The 26425-nt window shown below is 49.1% G+C and overlaps 1 protein-coding gene across 1 annotated transcript in view; it reads left to right on the forward strand.

Moving 5' to 3' along the window:
• Positions 1-26425, forward strand: part of LOC110526241 (docking protein 4) — a 57362-nt gene that overhangs the window by 23437 nt on the left and 7500 nt on the right. The window contains exons 2-3 of the mRNA XM_036980596.2: positions 12078-12382; positions 25899-26006. Of these exons, the coding sequence (XP_036836491.1) occupies positions 12317-12382; positions 25899-26006 (174 nt within the window). The 5' untranslated portion in view covers positions 12078-12316. The remainder of the gene's footprint in view (positions 1-12077; positions 12383-25898; positions 26007-26425) is intronic.

Raw genomic sequence — 26425 nt, forward strand, 5'->3', positions numbered from 1 at the left:
TTAATGATATCAAGATGGCGGAGTAAACTTGATGAGCCCTTAAACACTGGCTCTTACTGGAGCAACAACAATAACTCACTAACCTTCACAAGTGGAAGTTACCATTTGCCCTCTTCCTGAGACTGTCTGTCTGTCTGTCTGTCTGTCTGTCTGTCTCTGTCTGTCTCTGTCTGTCTGTCTCTGTCTATCTCTGTCTGTCTGTCTCTGTCTATCTCTGTCTGTCTGTCTCTGTCTATCTCTGTCTGTCTGTCTCTGTCTATCTCTGTCTGTCTCTGTCTGTCTGTCTGTCTGTCTGTCTGTCTTGTCCTCCATCTTTTCTCCTTCATGTAATGGAACAGTCATTGGTATTTTTGCTGGTTGATCCTCCCTCTTGGCTGGTACCCCCTCTACCATATTGTGTACCAGCTGCTTGTTGCCCCCTGTGTGTTAGACAGCCGCCTGTTCCGTGGGGAGGATGCCACCCCAGCACGCAAAGCCTCTCTCCTGGTGAATGGCTGTCACATGATGCCCTCAGTTTGTGGAGGATGAGGATGACTCATTATTATAAAGGTCCCATTTATAGAATAGGCTGAGTGACATGGGGGTAAAAACAGAGATAGACATACTGTATAATCAATGGTGAAAGGAGAGCGATGGGTGACATTGACGTGTGGGTGGAAGAGGAAGTCAGAACGAGAGAGAACATGAACCTCTGGGGTCGTTTTCGTCGCTCCCTAAATGGATGCCGTCTTCTCCAAGTTGAAGCTGTTGAACATCACAGAGCAAATCTGAGAAAATCTGTCAAACTCACAGAGCTGAAGTTATTAACCCTATGAAGACGTGTGCACGCACACACACACACACACACACACACACACACACACACACACACACACACACACACACACACACACACACATACACACACACACTCATAGCATTACACTGCAGTCGATCTGCTCTCTCTCCTTCCCCTCCCCACCTGATCGATGGCTGGAATGCTCCATTCTTTTCACCTCACTAACCTCTCCAAGGGAATGGAAGTGAAGTGGCTCATGAAATTGACCTGACACTGACAATCAACCCCTTTTTTCTGTCGCACTCACTTTTTTTGCCATCCCTCCCTCACTCCCTCGCCCAGTGTCGCTCCCAGAGAGAAGATGACATATCTGGATCTGTCTTGCGCCTAATGTAGCATGATCTAATTCAGCTGAGATGGGCACACCTGGCATTAGATTAACCTGCCCGGGGCACACCTGGTGCTCTGGGGATTTGATTAGGCTGAGATAGGCACAGCTGAGAGAGAGAGGATACGGGGGATTGGATTCACCAGACAGCAGTTCCAACTGGTACACATTGCAGGGAGAGCTGCTGTGCTGCTCTACAGCTCAGCTGTTAACTCATTTACATACACACACACACATGCATGTACACACACACACACACACACACACACACACACACACACACACACACACACACACACACACACACACACACACACACACAGAAGGTCTGTCTGTTGGAGTACAGATGCTGAGGCGTCTGTCTGTAACTACAACCAACGTCATGATGATAGTGGAGTCATTCCCCTTTCCACATTAGGTTACATTCTGTATCCTGCTACTAACTCCCCCTATTCCTCTCGACTCCAGTTAGCCAAGGCTCTCTAACACGATCTGCCTCTTAGCCTCAAGCTGTCTTAGGCAGTATCACAATAAGCATGCCCTCGCTCATAAGAACTCAAACTGACACAGGCCTCTTTGCCTAGACACATTTAGCCTCCAGCACACACAAACCTCCTGCATTCTCTCCTCCTCCTGTCAGCTAAGCAGCTCTCCTGCATTCTCTGCCCTGCCTAAGACTCCTGTTGCCTGAATACAGATGTCAGATATGTGCAGTGTCTATTACTTTACTGTTGCTTTACTGTTGCTTGTATAATGTTCTACCAGTGTGTGACCTTTATTTATGCCAGCCCCGGCAAACGATCGGCTGCGAGTGATTCAGTGCTGATAGGCTCGTGGTATGGTGATAGGAGCACCGATATGTGTTTCACCAGAGAGGATTGCGGCAAAGCGAGAGGAATAACTGGGCCCAAAATCTGTCTTCTCTTCTTGCCGTTTTTTTTGGTTCTTCGTTGTTTTTTTTTTTGCTCACCAAACGAGGTGTTTTTGTAAGGAGGTCAATGAGAGTGTAGTATTTGGTTAGCAAAAAAAAAAATGACTAGCTTATCTGCTACCTGTGGCTTATTTGATCAAACGGAAGTTGTGTAATGCTTATGTTTTTACGAGTGTATTGATAGAAGTAGGACAACTTTGGAAAAAAAAACACTTTCTCTTGAAGTTGTGCCTGTTGTTCACATGGGTATCTGCCGTCTCATTGGCTAGAATGGTCCCACCTGCCTCAAGAGCAGCCTCTTGAGTATCTGGTCAATATATGCATAATGGGTCATCTGTGGTTTAACACACTTCCCTGCCTCTAGCTACCACACCTCCCTCACATCTCAACAGGTCAGGAGGTCCATGTAGCTGCTGGCTCTGTGTGTGTGGTTCAATCCATCTTCCAGCAACAGGGCAGAGTGGGCTCCATATCGAACTCTGACATCAACAATACAACGCAGAGAGGAGAGAGGGAGCAGGAAGGGTCAGTTATCAGGCGAGAAGAGAGGAAAGTGCATTTCAAGACAGCCATACGGTAGATTTGGCCTCGTTGTTCCCTCAAAGCTGCAATCGGGCAGCGCAGCTCCCCCGGGACTGCCTCGCAGAAGACATTTCAGCTCGCGCGGAGAAGCATCAGATTGAACTTTACAAAAATGTCTAGTTTTCCCCTTTAGTTAACACTACTGTGCGAATTGTGCTCGAACCAACGCCACTTTCAATGCAACATCCTGAAACAAAACGAACTATGCAAGAGATTTTCTTGTAGGCAGAGCACATTGGAGTAGGATTCTATTGCATTTAAAGGCATGACTCGGGCCCATACTGAGCTGGACTGTGTTTACAACGTGAGTAGATGCGCTTGTTTTGAGATCAACGCGAGAGCTGCATCTTGCCACCTGTGCACATTTGTTCAAATTCTTTGCTAGTTAGTGAGTTATTATCCCAGTTATAGCTACTTTCTAGTCAGCAATGGGGGAGTGGTTGCATCCCACAAGAGCACAAAACGTGTGCATTTCTAGACATCTTTGAAAGCAAGTAAGGTAAAGAGCTTTTTAAAGGGGCAGTGTTGTATTTTGAGACAGGCTTGAATAAGCTAAGTAGCCAATAGGCAGAGGGCAGCATAATTTGTCTGATTGTCTGTTGTAATGGTATGGGAATAATAATGAGTTGTATTTTGTAAAGTGGTTTCTTGCATCAAACAACACAACATTTTCAGTCAACTCCTTGTCTGAAGGACAAGTGGATCAGCAGGTTAATGTCAATCCCTACATGTTTTTTTCAGTCTCAACGAATGTAGGCCGACATTGAACACCACACGATAGCGTACTTGGCCACTGTTATAACTGTAATTTAAAGCAGGTACAAACACGGCGTTCACAGTAAACGTGCCAGAAGTTGCACAGAATTTTCACAATGTTCACGTTTGCTTGTTTAGCAGACGTGACATTTCAGTGACGGAATTTTTTTTTGTAGCGAACATTGGCTAGCCTCACCTTGCCACGTTCATTGGAATAACTGGACCAAGGCGCAGAAAACAATAAAGCGCAAAACGAAACGTGAAGCTATGCAGTGCTCACAAGCAACAATACATAAACAAGATCCCACACACAACAGGTGGAAAAAGACCTGCCTAAATATGATCCCCAATCAGAGACAACGATAGACAGCTGCCTCTGATTGGGAACCATACCAGGCCAACATAGAAATACAAAAACTAGAGTACCCACCCTAGTCACACCCTGACCTAACCAAAATAGAGAATAAAAAGGCTCGCTAATTCAGGGTGTGACAGTACACCCCCCAAAGGTGCGGACTCCGGCCGCAAAACCTGACTCTATGGGGGAGGGTCCGGGTGGGAATCTAGCCTCGGTGGCGGCTCGGTTCGGGACGTAGACCACGCTCTGCTCGCGGATCCCTCCGCTTCCGTGGAACCGGACAGTGGATTGTTGCCGGAGGAACCGGACTGTGGATCGTCGCCGGGGACTCCGGACCGTGGATCGTCGCCGGAGGCACCGGACCATGGATCGTCGCCGGGGACTCCGGACCGTGGATCGTCGACGGAGGAACCGGACCGTGGCTTGTCGCCGGAGGAACTGGACCATGGATCGTCGCCGGAGGAACCGGACCGTGGATCGTCGCCGGAGGCACTGGACCATAGACGTCGCCGGAGGCACCGGCGGAGGTTCCGGACTGGGAACCCTTGCAGGAGGCTCCGGACTGGGAACCCTTGCAGGAGGCTCCGGGCCATGGATCATTGCTGGAGGTTCTGGACCATGAATCATCGCTGGAGGCTCCGGGTCATGGATCATCACTGGAGGCTCCGGACCATGGGAACCATCACTGGAGGCTCCTGACCATGGGAACCGTCGTTGGAGGCTGCGGACTGGGAACCGTCGCTGGAGGCTCCGGACTGGGGACCGTCGCTGGAGGCTCCGGACTGGGGACCGTCGCTGGAGGCTCCGGACTGGGAACTATCGCTGGAGGATCCGGACTGGGAACCATCGCTGGAGGATCCGGACTGCAGACCGTCGCTGGAGGCTCTGGATTGCAGACTGTTGCTGGAGGCCTGGTGCATGTAGCTGGCACAAGACGTACCGGGCTGGGGAGACGTGCAGGAGGCCTGGTGCGTGGAGCCGGCACAGGACGTACCGGGCTGGGGAGACGCACAGGAGGCCTGGTGCGTGGAGCCGGCACAGGACGTACCGGGCTGGGGAGACGCACAGGAGGCCTGGAGCGTGGAGCCGGCACAGGACGTACCGGACTGGGGAGACGCACCGGGCTGGGGAGACGCACAGGAGGTCTGGAGCGTAGAGCCGGCACAGGACGTACCGGGCTGGGGAGAAGCACAGGAGGTCTGGAGCGTAGAGCTGGCACAACGTCAGATGTCAACCTTCGCACGGCAAGTGCGGGGAGCTGGCACAGGACGTGCAGGGCTGGGGAGGCGTACTGGAGACCTGTTGCGTTTGGTCCGACACAGTCTTCACTAGACAGCTAGCACGCTCCTCAGGATGAGTACGGAGAGCTGACTCAGGTTGCATTAAACTGTAGGTGGAAAAAGGCTGCCTAAATATGATCCCCAATCAGAGACAACGATAGACAGCTGCCTCTGATTGGGAAGCATACCAGGCCAACATAGAAATACAAAAACTAGAGTACCCACCCTAGTCACACCCTGACCTAACCAAAATAGAGAATAAAAAGGCTCTCTAATTCAGGGCGTGACAGTACACCCGCCAAAGGTGCGGACTCCGGCCGCAAAACCTGACTCTATGGGGGAGGGTCCGGGTGGGAATCTAGCCTCGGTGGCGGCTCGGTTCGGGACGTAGACCACGCTCTGCTCGCGGATCCCTCCGCTTCCGTGGAACCGGACAGTGGATTGTTGCCGGAGGAACCGGACTGTGGATCGTCGCCGGGGACTCCGGACCGTGGATCGTCGCCGGAGGCACCGGACCATGGATCGTCGCCGGGGACTCCGAACCGTGGATCGTCGACGGAGGAACCGGACCGTGGATTGTCGCCGGAGGAACTGGACCATGGATCGTCGCCGGAGGAACCGGACCGTGGATCGTCGCCGGAGGCACTGGACCATAGACGTCGCCGGAGGCACCGGCGGAGGTTCCGGACTGGGAACCCTTGCAGGAGGCTCCGGACTGGGAACCCTTGCAGGAGGCTCCGGGCCATGGATCATCGCTGGAGGTTCCGGACCATGAATCATCGCTGGAGGCTCCGGGTCATGGATCATCACTGGAGGCTCCGGACCATGGGAACCATCACTGGAGGCTCCTGACCATGGGAACCGTCGTTGGAGGCTGCGGACTGGGAACCGTCGCTGGAGGCTCCGGACTGTGGACCGTCGCTGGAGGCTCCGGACTGGGGACCGTCGCTGGAGGCTCCGGACTGGGAACTATCGCTGGAGGATCCGGACTGGGAACCATCGCTGGAGGATCCGGACTGCAGACCGTCGCTGGAGGCTCTGGATTGCAGACTGTTGCTGGAGGCCTGGTGCATGTAGCTGGCACAAGACGTACCGGGCTGGGGAGACGTGCAGGAGGCCTGGTGCGTGGAGCCGGCACAGGACGTACCGGGCTGGGGAGACGCACAGGAGGCCTGGTGCGTGGAGCCGGCACAGGACGTACCGGGCTGGGGAGACGCACAGGAGGCCTGGAGCGTGGAGCCGGCACAGGACGTACCGGACTGGGGAGACGCACCGGGCTGGGGAGACGCACAGGAGGTCTGGAGCGTAGAGCCGGCACAGGACGTACCGGGCTGGGGAGAAGCACAGGAGGTCTGGAGCGTAGAGCTGGCACAACGTCAGATGTCAACCTTCGCACGGCAAGTGCGGGGAGCTGGCACAGGACGTGCAGGGCTGGGGAGGCGTACTGGAGACCTGTTGCGTTTGGTCCGACACAGTCTTCACTAGACAGCTAGCACGCTCCTCAGGATGAGTACGGAGAGCTGACTCAGGTTGCATTAAACTGTAGGTGGAAAAAGGCTGCCTAAATATGATCCCCAATCAGAGACAACGATAGACAGCTGCCTCTGATTGGGAAGCATACCAGGTCAACATAGAAATACATAAACTAGGGTACCCACCCTAGCAAAAATAGAGAATAAAAAGGCTCTCTAAGGTCAGGCCGTGACACACCTTGGTTTTTCAAAGATGACAACATTGGGAAAAGACAATCGAGTAAAACAACATTCACAGTACAGTCACGGTAGATTTGTGACTGACGTGTGCAAGTATTCCGTTGACAACTGACTTCTGATATGATATGCCCCTTTAAATGACTCGGTGATAGTGAATGAGATATGAGATCAAGCTCACAGACACGGTTCCCTATTGTTATTCCGAGCATGGCATATCTCTGCTCTCTCTGTCAGGGAGCTGTACATTGTCTCCTCTCTTCAACCATAGCGCAGACAGGCCTTTTTGGGGATACACGTTTAGGTTCCCATGGTTACAGTGGATGTACGGAAAAGTGTATTTTTTTTTAACCATCTGAAATGTGCTTATTTTCCACAGTAGCATTCTCCTTCTTAATTTGTACACATTGTCCTTTATAGTCATGTGTAGACACTGGAACTCCAGGTTCCTCCCTAAATGTGTGGCTGAGAGGAGCTGATGGGCTTTAAGAAGAGGTTTAGCAGCCAGCTGTGTGATCTAACGTTTCCTCTAAAGAAAGTAGAGAACAGACGACACCCGAAAGGCCCTCCTCAAAGCCGCTTGTTATCAAGTCGCTCTGTTCCAAGAGACAGGCCTGTCTGCAGCCTCTTGTCTCAACCTACACTTCCAGCCGGAACAGGTGTTCCTGCCTCGCCTTCGTTAAAGCACTGTTACCCCCGCCGTCTCACCTGACGTCCTTCTTTAACAAGCTGTTTGTTCCTCGTTCGCTGGGAGAGGAGCGAAGTGGGATTCACTAATCTCTGAATTCATTATCTGCCTATTACCATCCCCGGCACCTGGGTCCCGACAGACACTCCTGTGTTCCCCTCTATCATAAACACACATTATGAAGTAGTGACTGAAGATACTGTCTGTCTGTCTGTTCCTAGAATCCCACTCCCGGCTCTGTGCCGGCCTAGTGGCGATGCGCCGTCGTGTAAAACAAGCAGAGTACAATGGAGTGGTTTCCTGTGCTGACACAAGGCGTGATAAGGCTTTGTTTCTGTCGGGACAATGTGTTCTCCACCCACTGAACGTATATTAATACTAATGTGTTGCTCAGTGGTACATCACCCGCGGGCCGTTTACTGTCCGTCTCAGGGGGGAAAAAGCTGCCGATGTGTATCGATCGTGGGGAAAAAAAGGTAAATCAGCACATCTCAATGATTATGGGGTGGAGAGGGGGTAGAGGGAGAACGGGGCCCTGGTGTTTCACTGTAGAGGCTAGCACAGAATCAGTCAGTGCAGGATCAGAATCAATGGCATGTCCTTTTTTTTTGATGTTGGGTTTTGACAAGCTGATCCTCCATTGTGTGCACCCTTGCACTCTTTATTGATCTTCCTCACACACCAGCCCACCTCTGGCTGCAGACAACAGCCCCTGTTCTCCAGGTTATTCACTGCTGACCATGGATGTTGGATAGATCTGTAATACAGCATGTGTAATGTGTAGAGTTGTACAAATCCTCCTGATTCCTCAATCACCTCCATACGTACTCTATTGAAGCTCTGTTTAACTAAGCATCACCCTGGGAGTTATTTTATCTCACCGGGGTGCACATTTGTCTCATTTGAATAGCTTTCATGGGATTTAATCGCTTTCCAATTGTGCTCCAAGATATAATGGCACATCAAGTGTGTCTCAAGCACTCCCACTATGCTAACATTGAGCCAATCCCATCCACATAAGGATCCTCTGCTCAGCCGACATATATTCTTGTTCCCAGGCGTGTGTCTTTGCCAGGTACTACTTTCTTAGAATGCTGTTAGGAGCTTGGCAAGCTAGGTTACCCACCACGGTGACACCAGCAGTCCCAGAGGGCAACAGTGGAGCCAGTCTGCAGCTGTTTAGCTCTATATGTTGTGTGTGTGTGTCTGTGTGTCTGTGTGTCTGTCTGTCTGTCTGTCTGTCTGTAAGGTGTGTCTGTCTGTAAGGTGTGTCTGTCTGTCTGTCTGTCTGTCTGTCTGTCTGTCTGTCTGCCTGTCTGTCTGTAAGGTGTGTCTGTCTGTAAGGTGTGTCTGTCTGTCTGTCTGTAAGGTGTGTCTGTCTGTCTGTCTGTCTGTCTGTCTGTCTGTCTGTCTGTCTGTCTGTCTGTCTGTCTGTCTGTCTGTCTGTCTGTCTGTCTGTCTGCAAGGTGTGTCTGTCTGTCTGTAAGGTGTGTCTGTCTGTCTGTAAGGTGTGTCTGTCTGTCTGTAAGGTGTGTCTGTCTGTCTGTCTGTAAGGTGTGTCTGTCTGTAAGGTGTGTCTGTCTGTAAGGGGTGTCTGTCTGTAAGGTGTGTCTGTCTGTCTGTAAGGTGTGTGTGTTTGTGTGTATATGTGTTAGCCCCCTCCCCAGTGTGTGTGAGCCACTTCTCTAAAACAACAGTGCTGTGAGCGATTAGCCTGGCTCTGTCCTGGTTAATGAGGTCCTTGTTAAAGTTTAATGTCTCTGTTCCACCATTGTCAGGGAGATTTAGCGCCAGTTCCTCAGGGAGAAGATGCACCACACTGATTTCTGCCCCCCAGCGAGCAGAATAGTGATGCATGGGTTGACTTATAACCCGCAGTCCCCACGGTTATATCCGCTGGGTGGGTGTGTTTAGGATCATTAAATATTGTGTGGATGAAGGGAGGGTGGGTGGCGGGCCGGCCGGTTGAATCAAGACAAAACAATACTTTAAAATCCATATATAAATATTGTGCGATTTATATCTATAGACTACATTGATTTATATCTATAGGCTACATTGAGGTTTTCCTTTCATTATTTTAGGCGATCTGGAGTTAGTGCATAACACGGAACCCAAACCGGCTGCGCACGTGCGCCATCGTGCGCTATCGTGCATGAATTTATTTTGTCCCCCTACACCAAACGCGATCACGACACGCAGGTCAAAATATCAAAACAAACTCTGAACCGATGACATTCATTTGGGGACAGGTCGAAAAGCATTAAACATGTATGGAAATTTAGCTAGTTAGCCTGCACTTGCTAGCTAATTTGTCCTATTTAGCTAGCTTGCTGTTGCTAGCTAATTTGCCCTGGTATATAAACATTGAGTTGTTATTTTACCTGAAATGCACAAGGTCCTCTACTCTGCCAATTAATCCACACATAAAACGGCCAAGCGAATCGTTTCTAGTTATCTCTCCTCCTTCCAGGCTTTTTCATCTTTGAACTTATATGGTGATCGGCATCTAAACTTTCATAGTATTACCACGACTTCCGGCAAAACAGTTCGTCTTTCAATTACCCACGTGGGTATAACCAATGAGGAGATGGCACGTGGGTACCTGCTTCTATAAACCAATGAGGAGATGGGAGAGGCAGGACTTTCAGCGCGATCTGCGTCAGAAATAGAAAGGACTTCTATTTTAGCCCTTGGCAATGCAGACGCTCGTTGACGCGCGCGAGCAGTGTGGGTGCAATAATTGAACAACATGGATTTCTAAATGTATTTTGCGATGCTAGCGCACGCGACGTGTCCGGTCGGGTCAGCATGTAAGCCTAGGTTTCAGGATCTAACTGTACGCGCGCCAAACAGCCTACACGGCAATCGCCAAACGCTTTTGGGAACGGGCAGAAAAAGTTAAAAGTCGATCCACAGAGGCAAAAAAGGACAATGTCTGAGTTTTAATTCAATAGAGAAAAGCTTCGAAAGGGATAGTTGAAAATGAAGAGAAGGGAGGGCCAGAAAAGAAAATGTTTGGGAAAGATTTGTTGAAGTGGGAAAAGAGGATGATAGCAGTGTTATGTGTGGTGATTGTTGGGTGTTACACAAATTGGACAGTCACAAGATGGGGACTTTAAATGGCACGTCAAGGGAACTGTAGCCTGCTGTTCTGATGGGTTAAATGAAAACTGTCTGGACACTGACTGTAGGTCTATAACCTTTCACAGCCTTAATATTAAGAATTTCTTGTAGTAAAATTATACACCAAATGTAGGCTAAATTACTATTTGGGAACATGAGTGGAGAAATAGGATTTCTTTCTTTCAGCATCTTGAGAGAATGTGCAATTAGATGCCATCTGTAGAGGTGCTGTCTTTATCAGCATCATAAAAGCTGATAGTATTTCAACCACATAAAATATGCATCCAAGCCAAACTGAAATCTTATCAGAAACATGTTGGGTCATTTTCACAGCTTCTATTCCCTTACAACCGGTCAAACTGATGTCATTTGGACATTTTTACACAGAAAATTGTTCATTTTTTTCTTTTTTTTGAGATGACAGAGAAATTTACCGACATCGACTAGATAGATCGGATTCGTTCTATTGATTTATGACATTATGCTATAATGACAGAAGAGAAGCTGCATGTATTTAATTATAAGCAGAAACATAATCTAAATCAGGCAAATAAAATCCTATGCCCCCTGTCAAATTTTATTTTCATCCAATCTGATTAGCCTATAGCGCATATTCGATATTATCGAGTTAGGGTGGGGTACTGCCCTCGGATTTTCACTGTATCACATATAGTTATAGTCGGGTGGTTGCAGATGGGTTACTAGCAATTGCGGGTGGGTGCGGGTGAACAAACCGCTTACCCGCGCACCACCAGAGCAGAACCCTGAGAATAGCATCATATGGTCACAGGAGATACTCTGCCTGCCTGTCTGTCTCACTCTGCAATGCCTCCAATGGTGTTTGTGATGTGTCTGTGTGTGTACTTGTGTGCATGCTTAAATTGCATCTCTACGAGTGAGTGTACAAGTGTGTGTTTGAATGTCTGAATAGAGGCATTGATGCCATTGGAACTACAGTCCCCCTCACTGTGGAGCTCTGCATATCACATGGCTGCTCTCGATACTGTGTCAAACAGTCTCCATGACGGATCATTTAACCAACCAACATTCTTTTGATTTGAGTTGTTATTGAAGTAGCTTTTGGGCTTTGTCAGAAGAGCATTAGAAACAATAACGAAGTCATAAAGTCTGCTTTGGTTTACAGCTGTCCGGCTGAACTTAAAATGAGTTTCCCCTCGTTACTCTGTTTTCTTCTTGCTTGACTGGGAAGGATGGTCTCCGGAAGAGCCTCTGTTTCCAAGCCCGATCTAATGGTAGTTCCAGTAGCTCCGAGACAGAGGCTGTGCTGTACACTATACATAATGATGTGTCACAGAAGCCATGCTACCTACTTGCCCTCAATAATGGTGTCTGCCAAAGCAATGAATAATGGAGGATAATGTTCCGTGTGTCTGCAAGCCACTACCATTCTCTCCTGCCACTTTAATGAATAATAGATCCCCTGTTTCTTCTCCTCTCTCTCTCCTTCTCTCCTTCTTTAGGGACTGCAACGAAAGGACGATGGGGGACAACGAGCTGCAATAGAGGAGTGAGCGCAGTCTGAGGGCAACAGGATCTGAAAAGGAAGATTTGGCTGATATAGAGGAGGGAGAAGGTAACCCCAGGACTTAAGAGGGAAAGAGGAGGGGAGGGAGGGGGGTTAGGTGCAGAGCTGGACTGGAGGACAGAAGGACTGGATGCTAGCCTCAATAGGCCCCAGCAGGTCCCAGCTCCCACAGAGATGGCCTCCAACTTCAACGACATCGTCAAGCAGGGATACGTCCGCATGCGTAGCAGGAAACTGGGGGTGAGTGGAGCCCCAAACTGGACTGGGGGTCTTTTGGGAGTCTCTGGTGTGTGTGTGTGTGTGTGTGTGTGTGTGTGTGTGTGTGTGTGTGTGTGTGTGTGTGTGTGTGTGTGTGTGTGTGTGTGTGTGTGTGTGTGTGTGTGTGTGTGTGTGTGTGTGTGTGTGTGTGTGTGTGTGTGTGTGTGTGTGTGTGTGTGTGTGTGTGTGTGTGCTCGTGTGATTGTCTACTTGTGTATGCTTTTTCCATGTCTGCCCAAGGGAAAGATACAGATCATTTTTGAAACAAAACAAAAGATGATACAAAACAACTCTTTGTATCTCACGAAAGAGAAATGGAAAAAGTTTTTGGGTTGGTGTATTCCTACATTTTCTCTTCACCTCTGCTTCAAGCCATGAATATGAACATGCAGTATGGTAATGAAGTATGGTAATGCTTATGAGTCAGAACGGAATGACGTACATCTGGTTGTTGGAATTAGTCTTTTGGGGATGAGTCAGATGAATTATATGTCAATGAACACAAATGAAATGTTTTAATTATACACTTATGAATATTAGTCAGTATGGCACAGACTGCCTGATTTACATTTGACATTTTAGCCTCCAGTATTTCTACAGTCATCATAACGACTGCCAAGCACAATTTATCTTCTTTAGTTGTATTGATTCTCCTTGAAACTGTAGAGGATGTTCAATAATGACATTTGTTTTATTTATTCAAGTAAAATTCTCCTTAAATGGCTCGTTTTGGTTTCCCTCATTTCGCGGTATTGTTTTGCCTGTATTGGTGTGAGGCCAGACTGAGGCGTGTCCTCACGCTGATGTCAAGTCCAGGCGTCATCAGAAGAAGACTGACACGTTGTGTGTCTGTGAAATAATGAACTGGCTTCAACCTGTTCTGTGAGAAAATGCCTGGTAAAAGAAGGGTTATATTTGTATGGCAGGGCTGTTCTCTGTGTGGTCCTCTCATGGTCTTCTTCGTTTTCCCCATAGAACCATTTTTAGTTCCAGGTAGACCCCAGACAAGGTTCTACTTAGAACCTTTTAGTTGTGAAAGGGTTCACTTGGAACCAAAAAGAGTATTAGGCTAGTAGTTTGTGCAGTAGTAGTTTAATCCTGTGGTTGTGTTGCTGTGCTCAGGGGTAAAGACACAGGCTTAGTGTCAGTGTGATGTGGCAGTCCTCTGTGATGCACAGACTCGGTTTGTCATGTTGTCTTGTCTCTGTCCTTTCCCTTCACCCTGTCTCCCTCTGCTGGTCGTGTTAGGTTACCTTTTCTCCCCCGCTTTCCCCCAGCTGTCCCTTGTCTCCTCTAACTACCCATTCACCCCGTTCCCCACCTGTTCCCTTTTTTCCCTCTGATTAGGTCCCTATATCTCTCTCTGTTTCTGCTCCTGTCCTTGTCGGATTCTTGTTTGTTTGTGTTTCATGCCTGAGCCAGACTATCGTCATGTTTGCTGTAACCTTGTCCTGTCCTGTCGGAATCTGCCGGTCTATCTGAGCCTACCTATGTTTGGTTATTAAAGAAGCTCTGTTTAAGTTAGTTCGCTTTTGGGTCCTCATTCACTCACCATAACAGAAGAATCCGACCAAGAATGGACCCAGCGACTTCGGATCCTCTCCACTCAGCCGTCGAGATCCAGGGAGCGATGCTAGGCAGACACAAGCAGGAATTGTCTGCTGCTCGACATGCCGTTGAGACCCTGGCCACCCAAGTCTCCAACCTCACAGAACAGGTTCACCATCTCCGCCTCGATCCACCGGCCACTTCCAGGGCTTTCGAATCTCCGGAGCCCAGAATCAATAACCCGCCGTGTTACTCTGGGGAGCCCACTGAATGCCGCTCGTTCCTCACCCAGTGTGATATTGTGTTTTCTCTCCAGCCCAACACTTACTCCAGGAGCACTGCTCGTGTCGCCTACGTCATATCTCTCCTTATTGGACGGGCTCGTGAGTGGGGCACGGCAATCTGGGAGGCAAGGGCTGAGTGTACTAACCAGTATCAAGACTTTAAAGAGGAGATGATACGGGTTTTTGATCGATCTGTTTTTGGGGAGGAGGCTTCCAGGGCCCTGTCTTCCCTATGTCAAGGCAATCGATCCATAACAGACTACTCTATTGAGTTTCGCACTCTTGCTGTCTCCAGTGGCTGGAACGAGCCGGCCTTGCTCGCTCGTCTTCTGGAGGGTTTCCGCGCAGAGGTAAAGGATGAGATTCTCTCCCGGGAGGTTCCTTCCAGCGTGGATTCCTTGATTGAACTCGCTATTCGCATTGAGCGACGGGTTGATCTTCGTCACCGAGCTCGTGGAAAGGAGCTCGCGCTCTCCGTCGCCTCCCTCTCCGCATCACTACCATCTTCCTCTGCCGGCTCGGGTGCTGAGCCCACGCAGCTGGGAGGTATCCGCATCTCGACTGAGGAGAGGGAACGGAGAATCACCAACCGCCTCTGTCTCTATTGCGGTTCCGCTGGTCATTTTGTCACTTCATGTCCAGTAAAAGGCCAGAGCTCGTCAGTAAGCGGAGGGCTACTGGTGAGCGCTACTACTCCTGTCTCTCCTTCAAGATCCTGCACTACCTTGTCGGTCCATCTACGCTGGACCGGTTCGTCAGCTTCCTGCAGTGCCTTAATAGACTCTGGGGCGGAGGGCTGTTTTATGGACGAGACCTGGGCTCGGGAACATGACATTCCTCTCAGACAGTTAAAGGAGCCCACGGCCTTGTTCGCCCTGGATGGTAGTCCTCTCCCCAGGATTCAGCGTGAGACGCTACCTTTAACCCTCACTGTTTCTGGTAATCATAGTGAAACCATTTCTTTTTTAATTTTTCGTTCACCTTTTACACCTGTTGTTTTGGGCCATCCCTGGCTAGTTTGTCATAATCCTTCCATTAATTGGTCTAGTAATTCTATCCTCTCCTGGAACGTCTCTTGTCATGTGAAATGTTTAATGTCTGCTATCCCTCCTGTTTCCTCTGTCTCTTCTTCACAGGAGGAGCCTGGTGATTTGACAGGGGTGCCGGAGGAATATCACGATCTGCGCACGGTGTTCAGTCGGTCCAGGGCCACCTCTCTTCCTCCACACCGGTCGTATGATTGTAGTATTGATCTCCTTCCGGGAACCACCCCCCCCCGGGGTAGACTATACTCTCTGTCGGCTCCCGAACGTAAGGCTCTCGAAGATTATTTGTCTGTAGCTCTTGACGCCGGTACCATAGTCCCCTCCTCCTCTCCCGCCGGAGCGGGGTTTTTTTTTGTCAAGAAGAAGGACGGGTCTCTGCGCCCCTGCATAGATTATCGAGGGCTGAATGACATAACAGTGAAGAATCGTTATCCGCTTCCTCTTATGTCTTCAGCCTTCGAGATCCTGCAGGGAGCCAGGTTTTTCACTAAGTTGGACCTTCGTAACGCTTACCATCTCGTGCGCATCAGGGAGGGGGACGAGTGGAAGACGGCGTTTAACACTCCGTTAGGGCACTTTGAATACCGGGTTCTTCCTTTCGGCCTCGCTAACGCTCCAGCTGTCTTTCAGGCATTAGTCAATGATGTCCTGAGAGACATGCTGAACATCTTTGTTTTCGTTTACCTTGACGATATCCTGATTTTTTCACCGTCACTCCAGATTCATGTTCAGCACGTTCGACGTGTCCTCCAGCGCCTTTTAGAGAATTGTCTTTTTGTGAAGGCTGAGAAGTGCACTTTTCATGCCTCCTCCGTCACATTTCTCGGTTCTGTTATTTCCGCTGAAGGCATTAAGATGGATCCCGCTAAGGTCCAAGCTGTCATTGATTGGCCCGTCCCTAAGTCACGCGTCGAGCTGCAGCGTTTTCTCGGCTTCGCGAACTTCTATCGTCGTTTCATCCGTAATTTCGGTCAGGTGGCCGCTCCTCTCACAGCCCTTACTTCTGTCAAGACGTGCTTTAAGTGGTCCGTTTCCGCCCAGGGAGCTTTTGATCTCCTCAAGAATCGTTTTACATCCGCTCCTATCCTTGTTACACCTGACGTCTCTAGACAGTTCGTTGTCGAGGTTGACGCGTCAGAGGTGGGAGTGGGAGCCATCCTTTCTCAGCGCTCCCTCTCTGACGACAAGGTCCACCCATGCGCGTATTTTTCTCATCGCCTGTCGCCGTCGGAACGTAACTATGATGTGGGTAACCGCGAACTGCTCGCCATCCGGTTAGCCCTAGGCGAATGGCGACAGTGGTTGGAGGGGGCGACCGTTCCTTTTGTCGTTTGGACTGACCATAGGAACCTTGAGTACATCCGTTCTGCCAAACGACTTAATGCGCGTCAGGCGCGTTGGGCGCTGTTTTTCGCTCGTTTCGAGTTCGTGATTTCTTATCGTCCGGGCTCTAAGAACACCAAGCCTGATGCTTTGTCTCGTCTCTTCAGTTCTTCAGTAGCCTCCACTGACCCCGAGGGGATTCTCCCTGAGGGGCGTGTTGTCGGGTTGACTGTCTGGGGAATTGAGAGGCAGGTAAAGCAAGCACTCACTCAGACTCCGTCGCCGCGCGCTTGTCCTAGGAACCTTCTTTTCGTTCCCGTTCCTACTCGTCTGGCCGTTCTTCAGTGGGCTCACTCTGCCAAGTTAGCCGGCCACCCTGGCGTTCGGGGTACGCTTGCTTCCATTCGCCAGCGTTTCTGGTGGCCCACCCGGGAGCATGACACGCGTCGTTTCGTGGCTGCTTGTTCGGTCTGCGCGCAGACTAAGTCCGGTAACTCTCCTCCTGCCGGCCGTCTCAGGCCGCTTCCTATTCCCTCTCGACCGTGGTCTCACATCGCCTTAGATTTTGTCACCGGACTGCCTTCGTCAGCGGGGAAGACTGTTATTCTTACGGTTGTCGATAGGTTCTCTAAGGCGGCTCATTTCATTCCCCTTGCTAAGCTTCCTTCTGCTAAAGAGACGGCACAAATCATCATCGAGAATGTTTTCAGAATTCATGGCCTTCCGTCAGACGTCGTTTCGGACAGAGGTCCGCAATTCACGTCTCAATTTTGGAGGGAGTTTTGCCGTTTGATTGGGGCTTCCGTCAGTCTCTCTTCCGGCTTTCACCCCCAGTCTAACGGTCAAGCAGAACGGGCCAATCAGACTATTGGTCGCATCTTACGCAGTCTTTCTTTTCGCAACCCTGCGTCTTGGTCAGAACAGCTCCCCTGGGCAGAATACGCCCACAACTCGCTTCCTTCGTCTGCGACCGGGCTATCTCCTTTTCAGAGTAGCCTCGGGTACCAGCCTCCGTTGTTCTCATCTCAGTTCGCCGAGTCCAGCGTCCCCTCCGCTCAGGCTTTTGTCCAACGTTGCGAGCGCACCTGGAAGAGGGTCAGGTCTGCACTTTGCCGTTATAGGGCGCAGACTGTGAGAGCTGCTAATAAGCGTAGAACTAAGAGCCCTAGGTATTGTCGCGGTCAGAGAGTTTGGCTCTCCACTCAGAACCTTCCCCTTAAGACGGCTTCTCGCAAGTTGACCCCGCGGTTCATTGGTCCATTCCGTATCTCTCAGGTCATTAATCCTGTCGCAGTGCGACTTCTTCTTCCGCGATATCTTCGTCGCGTCCACCCGGTCTTCCATGTCTCCTGTGTTAAGCCCGTTCTTCGCGCCCCCGCTCGTCTTCCCCCCCCCCCCCCCATCCTTGTCGAGGGCGCACCTATCTACAGGGTCCGTAAGATCTTGGACATGCGTCCTCGGGGCCGTGGTCATCAGTACCTAGTTGACTGGGAGGGGTACGGTCCTGAGGAGAGGAGTTGGGTTCCCTCTCGGGACGTGCTGGACCGTGCGCTGATTGATGATTTCCTCCGTGGCCGCCAGGTTTCCTCCTCGAGTGCGCCAGGAGGCGCTCGGTGAGTGGGGGGGTACTGTCATGTTGTCTTGTCTCTGTCCTTTCCCTTCACCCTGTCTCCCTCTGCTGGTCGTGTTAGGTTACCTTTTCTCCCCCGCTTTCCCCCAGCTGTCCCTTGTCTCCTCTAACTACCCATTCACCCCGTTCCCCACCTGTTCCCTTTTTTCCCTCTGATTAGGTCCCTATATCTCTCTCTGTTTCTGCTCCTGTCCTTGTCGGATTCTTGTTTGTTTGTGTTTCATGCCTGAGCCAGACTATCGTCATGTTTGCTGTAACCTTGTCCTGTCCTGTCGGAATCTGCCGGTCTATCTGAGCCTACCTATGTTTGGTTATTAAAGAAGCTCTGTTTAAGTTAGTTCGCTTTTGGGTCCTCATTCACTCACCATAACACGGTTACAGACACGGGAGCTCTAAGGAGAGATTAACCATGCCTGTATCTCTCTACCTACCCAGAGGAGATTTACAGCTGTGCACCCCCTCTAGGCTGGATTTGATATGCTACACACACACACACACACACACACACACACACACACACACACACACACACACACACACAACACAACACAACACAACACAACACAACACAACACAACACAACACAACACAACACAACACAACACAACACAACACAACACAACACAACACAACACAGACACACTGGTTTCTCTCTCAGCTGGTATTTGGCCCAGTATCTCTTATTGTGGTGTGCATACGTGTTGATGATGGGACTATCCTTCCCCCTAACCATATATCCTGTCCTACCACCTCTTCCACCCACATAATCCCTTCTTCAGCATACCCCAGCCCTGCTAACCCTGTACAATGAACCTCATACGTCCCTCCAGCGCTTTCTATCTCTGTCTCATGGCATGAAGTCTCATCTCTTCTGTGGCTGTAATTATTACAGGAGGCAGGGTCTTGGGTTTCTGACCTGAGGAGAGCACCCCCACAGTAGTTAGGCTTCTCACTCTCTATGTCCTCCCCGCCTCGTTTTCTCTCTCCTCCGTGCCTCTGTGGTGGAGTCGCTAGGAAGTGTGCACTCAGCAGGATTGTGGTTACCGTGGTAGCGTGGGGGTTGTGACACATAGCTCCCCAGGGGAAGGCAAGCAGTGGATTACCTGAGTTTGGTTTTATACCCTCCTCTCTCTGTTCACTCTCTCTCGCTGTCTCTGTCTCTCTGTCCACTCTCTCGCTGTCTCTCTGTCTCTCTGTCCACTCCCTCTCTGTCTCTCTGTCTTTCTGTCTCTCTGTCTCTCTGTCCACTCTCTCTCTGTCTATCTGTCTTTCTGTCTCTCTGTCTCTCTGTCCACTCTCTCTGTCTTTCTGTCTCTCTGTCTCTGTCTTTCTCGGTCTGTCTCTTGCTGTGTCTCTCTCTCTCTCTGTCTCTATGTCTTTCTGTCTCTGTCTTTCTGTTCTCTCTCTCTCTGTCTCTCTCTTCACTCTCTCTCTGTCTCTCTGTCTTTCTCGGTCTGTCTCTCGCTGTGTCTCTCTGTCCACTCTCTCTCTGTCTCTGTCTTTCTCGGTCTGTCTCTCGTCATCTCCCCCTGTTTTCTTCTCCATCTTGCTGCATCTCCTTGCAGTCAGCACACAAAGTGAAATCAGAGGCCTTCACTCTGTCATTGTTTTAAGTAGATTCCCCCTCCCCCCAGCTGTTCTGTATTATGACTGTGCGGAATAACAACACAATGTCATAAACTCCCGCTTATGTGGCGCTAATGCTATTTACAGTCGTATTCCCGCTTCTCCTCCAGTTCTGCTATGTAACATGTGAGTCCACATTAGCAGTTGAAACAAAGCCTGTGTTCGTTAGCTGTTTTACCGCTAGCTTCAGTGGACAGCCGCCCAACAACTCCGACTCCTGATTTCTGAAGACTATGGTCCAGTTGGTGCTCTGGCTTTCATCTCTGAAACAATTCCCTGATATTGTAGTTGTAGTTTATATTTTATTAAGCCCTTGTCACATCCTGACGTTAGTTCCTTTTTTATGTCTCTGTTTTAGTTTGGTCAGGGCGTGAGTTGGGGTGGGCATTCTATGTTGTGTATTCTAGGTTTTGTATTTCTGTGTTTGGCTTGGTATGGTTCCCAATCAGAGGCGGCTGTCGTTCGTTGTCTCTGATTGAGAACCATACTTAGGCAGCCTGTTTTCCCACAATGGGTTGTGGGTAGTTGTTTTCTGTCTTTTACCATACAGAACTGTTTCGGTTTTCATTTATTTCTCTTGTTCTTTTTGTATTCAGTGTTCAAAGTGAAGAAACTTTCAAAGTTCTTGACATTTTCCACATTGACTGACCTTCAGGTCTTAAAATAATGATGGACTGTTGTTTCTTTTTGCTTATTTGAGCTGTTCATAATATGGACATGGTCTTTTCCCAAATAGGGCTATCTTCTGTATATCCCCTACCTTGTCACAACACAAGGAAATACATTCCACAAATTCACTTTTAAGAAGGCACATCTGTTAATTGAAATGCATTCCAGGTGACTACCTCATGAAGCTGGTTGAGAGAATGCCAAGAGTGTGCAAAGCTGTCATCAAGGCAAAGGGTGGCTACTTTGAAGATTCTCTAATATAAAATATATTTTATTTGTTTAACACGTTTTTGGTTACTACACACTACATGTGTTATTTCATAGTTTTGATGTCTTCACTATTATTCTGCAATGTAGAAAATAGTAATAAATAAGAAAACCTTTGAAAGAGTAGGTATGTCCAAACTTTTGACTGGTACTGTTTACACACACACACACACACACACACACACACACACACACACACACACACACACACCCTAAAAAAGCAAACGTGCACGAATTCACACATACTCCAGTCAAAACACAATGTATAAACACAAAATGCTGTCCACTTCTCTTATCACATACGAGCACACTCTGTCTGCACAGACCAGAACAAGCACTCAAACCAAACACACTATCTTTTTTCCCCCTGTCAAATGTGTACCCAGACAGTCACCTTCCTATTCCTGCCAAAACCCTGCCAGTCTGCTGCCACTTTGGCCTTGTAAGGCTGGACAGCTGGCCTCGCCATCTCTGTCTCTCCTCTATAGCCTATCAGAGCTGTTCCGGACCGCTGCTCTTCTTTGCTCTGTCCTCCCCCTCCTCTCTCCTTCCCCCTTATCCCCTCTTCCTCCTACCCTCCAGCTCTCACTTTCCCTCTCTCCCCAGAAGACCCTTGACTCCCCCAGTCCTCTGGTTAGGCTAATTAACTCTCTCTCTTTTTCCCTCATCTCCTCACTCTCCCTTTCTGCCTCTCCCTCCTGCTGCTTTTCAGTTATATTGCAGCAGTCCAATCAGACTAATAAGAGGCTGTTTAGCATTCCGCTTCTGTTAGCTCTCGTTCCCTATCGGTAGCGCTGTACTAGCTGGCCTCCTCTAGCCTCGGTGGAGGAACAGCCCTAATTGCTTCGCAGCCATCCCATTTGACTGTGCCCTGTTTTTTTTTGATGAGCAGGAACATTAGGGAGGACGGTTGATCAGGGAGGATGGAAAAGGTCTGAGGAGATGTGGTTTAGATAAACACAATGTCAGCCAGGACGAGTTAAATGTTTAATCCCACCTGAAAGAGATAGGGCTGATTTGAACTGACTGACTCTGACTCACTCAGACTGGACAGAACCTTCTGGAATAACAGCTCGGTATCTTTGTCCTGATCTCTCCTTGTTTTTTGACCTATGTATGTCTAGTCTAGGAATGTCAGTATGATCATGTGACTTTCCATTCTATAACCGACAGTATGATGCGTAGATTGCCTCTAGCTAGATGTTACACTGACACACGACGGATTTGTGGTTTTGTTTCCTCACCTCGTGTAACTGTCAGCGGTTGTGGAAAATTTCCAGCGAAAAACCTCTGAACGTTGTTTTCTCAAGTTCAGACAATTCTAACGGAGTCAGGTCAAACTACGGTCGAACTACTGTTTCTACGGGAGGGAGAATGGAGCTGAAAATAATAACAAGAGTCAGAAATCCAATGGTTCAACTTTGAGAATCAAGCAGACTCCCTTCACCTCACAATCCCCCTGCCTCTCTGAGCCCGTTCCCACAGCTACAGTGACAGATCTCTCTCTTCTGTCTCTCTCCTCTATTCCTGTCTCTCTACTTTTTCATCCCCCGTTCTTATTTCTCTACCTGAGCCAGCCCCCCTGAGGAGCCAGTCATTGTGAGCTTCCAATGGGATCAGCTTAGAAAGATTGGATGCTGACTCATGTTTCCCCTTCAGATTTCTAGGTGAATTTAAGTGAATTGGTTTTGAATAAGATGGTGCCAATCATTCCCATTCATTTTCTTTTCAGACCTGCACATTTCTCATATTCTGAACCACACAGCCTGTGTTTGTGTGTGTTTGTGTTTGTGTGTGTTTTGATGCCTGTGTGTGTTGTCCTGATTTTGTGCGTTGTCCTGTTTGTGTTGTCCTGTGTGTGTTTGTGTTGTCTGTGTTTGTGTTGTCCTCTGTGTGTGTTTGTGTTGTCCTGTGTGTGTTTGTGTTTGTGTTGTCTGCGTTTGTGTTGTCCTGTGTGTGTGTTTGTTTTGTTCTGTGTGTGTTTGTGTTGTCTAGTGTGTGTTTGTGTTGTCCTCTTTGTGTTGTCCTGTGTGTGCGTTTGTGTTGTCCTGTGTGTTGTATAATAAGCTGGATATAAGCGTGGTTGGGCTCCCGAGTGGCGCAGCGGTCTAAGGCACTGCATCTCAGTGCAAGAGGCGTCACTACAGACCCTGGTTCAAATCCACGCTGTATCACATCCAGATGTGATTGGGAGTCCCATAGGGCGGCGCACAACTGGCCCAGCGTTGTCTGGATTTGACCGGGTTAGGCCGTCATTGTAAATACGAATTTGTTCTTAAATGACTTGCCTAGTTGAATAAAGGTTACATTTATTTTTTATTTCAAATCAGCCGGTTAATCCTGGGACCAGGCTGGGGTGGGGCTCGTCCCAACTGGGCTGCTGTGACAGACAGGATCTCCTGGGAGCTAGGGGGATTAATGTAGGCTAACTGCCTCTGGCCCCTTCTGGGGCAGTCGGGAGCCAGGGATGGGGAGGAAAACCAGGGCGGAGACAATTAGACTGAGGAAGGCAATCTGAGTGCAGTAGCAGAAGGAATGTACAGGGAAGATACATTAGTGGGTCTGTGTGTAATGTATTTGCACACTACACTGTATGTGGATCTTTGTGTTCCCGTCAGTGTGTCCAAAGAAGAGCTCCGATATCAATCTCTGAAAGGGTTCTTAAAGGGTGTAATGGTTACGATATTGATCATTGATAAACCTCATGAATGCCGAGCCCACTCTCGGTAAGTGTGTGACTTGACTTTTCACATTCTCTTATCGGCACACTGGGGAGATCAATAGTTCCTTACTCATGCAAGGTTCTCTCTCTCTCTCTCACTCTCTCACTCACTCACTCACTCACTCACTCACTCACTCACTCACTCACTCACTCACTCACTCACGCCTCCCAGCCTGTTTACAGGGGATTAGCTCCACCTCAGGGGAGAGAGCCATGCAAACAAGGAATCCATGTCTACCTGTCTGGAATATCAATGGCAACCTACAAAATACTGCCCTTTCGCTGTTCAGAAATGGCATGGGAGAAGGGACATTTGGAATAGAATGGGAGACCATCTCCACAAATCTCATTGTTACAGGCACCTTTGCTTTCAACAGATAAAGGCTGGGACAAAAGGTCTCTCTCTCTCTCTTTCTTTGTCTGTCTTTCTGTCCGTGGTGGCCAGAGTAATTCTCCCTGTAGGGGTGCTGTCAGGATCTGTGCTTTTTGACTTGGCTGGGTCAGTCTGTTTTGTAAAATGCATTAGGCCTGGGTCGACAGGGCAGGGAGCATCGCTCCTCTCGCCTGGGGGACAAAGACCCTTGAAATTGGTGACAGCAGAGGTGGATCATGTGGCAGGCCTGTGATCTTGGGTTTGCTGTGTTCAGGTGGTGGTGGTGGTGGTGGTTGTGTGTCTAGATGGGCTTTTACTGCCTCTGAACACATAGTATGATCAGAGAGACATTGATTTTTGATTGCTTCAATGTATATTTTTTTGAAGAAAGGTAGGCTAATACATGACTATTCAGTTCAGTTCTGAACGATGTGACGTCCATCACTTCCTCATATTTAATGAACCAATGAACCTCATACCAAGGTATCGCAGCAGAATTCACAGCTCCCACTCCTCTCTCTCTCTCTCTCTCTCCCCCTCTTTCCCTGTCTACCATATCCTCTGTTTCTCTCTCCCTTTCTTTTTTCATCTCTATGTTGCTGCTCCTCCACCCACTAGCTTAATTACCAGGTTTCACAGTCAGTTTGCCTGGCAAGGCCTGATTGCTCTGAGCACTGGAGCTGAGGGCGGAGAAGAAGGGGGCGAGGGGGAGAACGGAGGGGGACACGATAGTAGACTGCAAGCTTGCCAACAACACGCACACAGCTCCAATGAAGAGCGGAGCCCATTGGTTTGGAAAAGCATTGTGGAGAATCAGGAGCTAGGTGGCAGATACATAGAGGTAAATCTCCATTGAACAGCTTGATATCGCTGAGACACAATGGACTGGTGAGCACCTGCTCTCACCTCGCCGTCAGCTGTCCCACTGAAGGTAGCGCTTTCATCCTGCTGACGCCAGGATCAGACAGGCAAGCAGCGATAGAGCTTCCGCTCTCCTCAAGGTGTAAACTCGTTGCACCAATTAAAAAAAGAAAACGACACATCAGAGCAACGCTTTTCCCTTTCACCATGTCTCCATTTGAGCACGCTCACATTATGGTGTGCCTTTGTTGATGGCGCTCTTGTTTAATGTCTCGTAAAAATACAATTGCATATTTAATTGGTCTTGTTATCTCTGTCACGGTGACGCCGGTGTTTTGTCGGTGAACAGCAGTGAGACATTGTCACTCAGTTTGGGGTCTTTGTATTCATTACAACTGAGTCAGTGCACTAAGGGATTTCACTGGCTCTGTGGCCCCTAGCTAATAAACAGGGGTGTGATAATGGGTTAGGGAAAGAGGAATGTGGGGATTGGTTTAGGGATGGCTGGCCCTGTACTGTACAGGTCCTGGGGTTGCCCTGGCAACAGGAGGACAGTGGAACATCAATAAAATAAAGGCCCTGCCTTTTATAACAGAGATAAGGGGGATAAATGTCGCTAAAGCAATAGCGCTCATATTGATGTGTGTGTGTGTGTGTGTGTGTGTGTGTGTGTGTGTGTGTGTGTGTGTGTGTGTGTGTGTGTGTGTGTGTGTGTGTGTGTGTGTGTGTGTGTGTGTGTGTGTGTGTGTGTGTGCATGCGTGCAATGGATTTCTCATTATTCCGCCAGGAGAGTTTGTGTCTTTGTCTGCCTCTTAACTCAATATCATATGCATAATAGAATTGTCTTGTATGAACAATGTTAGACTCCACGATACAGACCCGGTACGCTCCTTCTCATGTTCTACCTGTCTCTCTTGTTCTCTCTTGTGTCTCTCTTTCACATTGCTAATCACTAAATGCTATTTGATTTTTCTTAGAATGCTTCCTGGTTCATTGATCAGGTAAAGCAGAGGCAACCATTGTGTGCCTGCTCTTGATAGCAAAAGATTGTAAATCGTTAGGCTTGAATGGGGTGGATATGTTAACATTGGCTTTGCTGTCGGGTGGCTGGTTGCAGTATGTTAACTGACTGTTTTTTGTGCGTTGAGATTTACCGTCGCTGCTGGCTGGTGTTTAAGAAGTCGTCCAGTAAAGGACCACGCAGACTGGAGAAGTACACTGATGAGAAGTCCGCTTACATCAGAGTCTGTCCTAAGGTACCCCCCCACCCCCCCGACCACCCCAGAGAGTGCTGCATGATAAGTCACGTTTCAATTGGCAAATGTCAGTTTGAAGTATGATGTCTGAGTGTGGCGCGTATGGTATTACTGTGAGTGGGTGATATATCTGTGTGTGTGTGTGTGGGGGTGGGGGAATTTGAAAGTCAGTCATTCAGTCAGTCTGTTCTCTGAGCCCCCCGTTCAGCTGCGGGGAGCAAACGTGCATGTCTGGAGGGATCCACACACACACACACACACAAAGGCTGAAGGAAATGAGAGTGACACAGACGTTGCTCACATCAAAGCCAGCCTCCCAATCCCAGACAGATTCCAGGCCTCCCTGAAGTGTCTGAGCATGGGGTGCCCTCCTCCAAAACACCCCGGCCCGGCCCCCACTACACCTGGCTACAACACCC

Source organism: Oncorhynchus mykiss, chromosome 6, assembly GCF_057628025.1.
Source record: "Oncorhynchus mykiss isolate SJ-2025 chromosome 6, ASM5762802v1, whole genome shotgun sequence".
In the NCBI taxonomy this organism is placed as follows: Eukaryota; Metazoa; Chordata; class Actinopteri; order Salmoniformes; family Salmonidae; genus Oncorhynchus; species Oncorhynchus mykiss.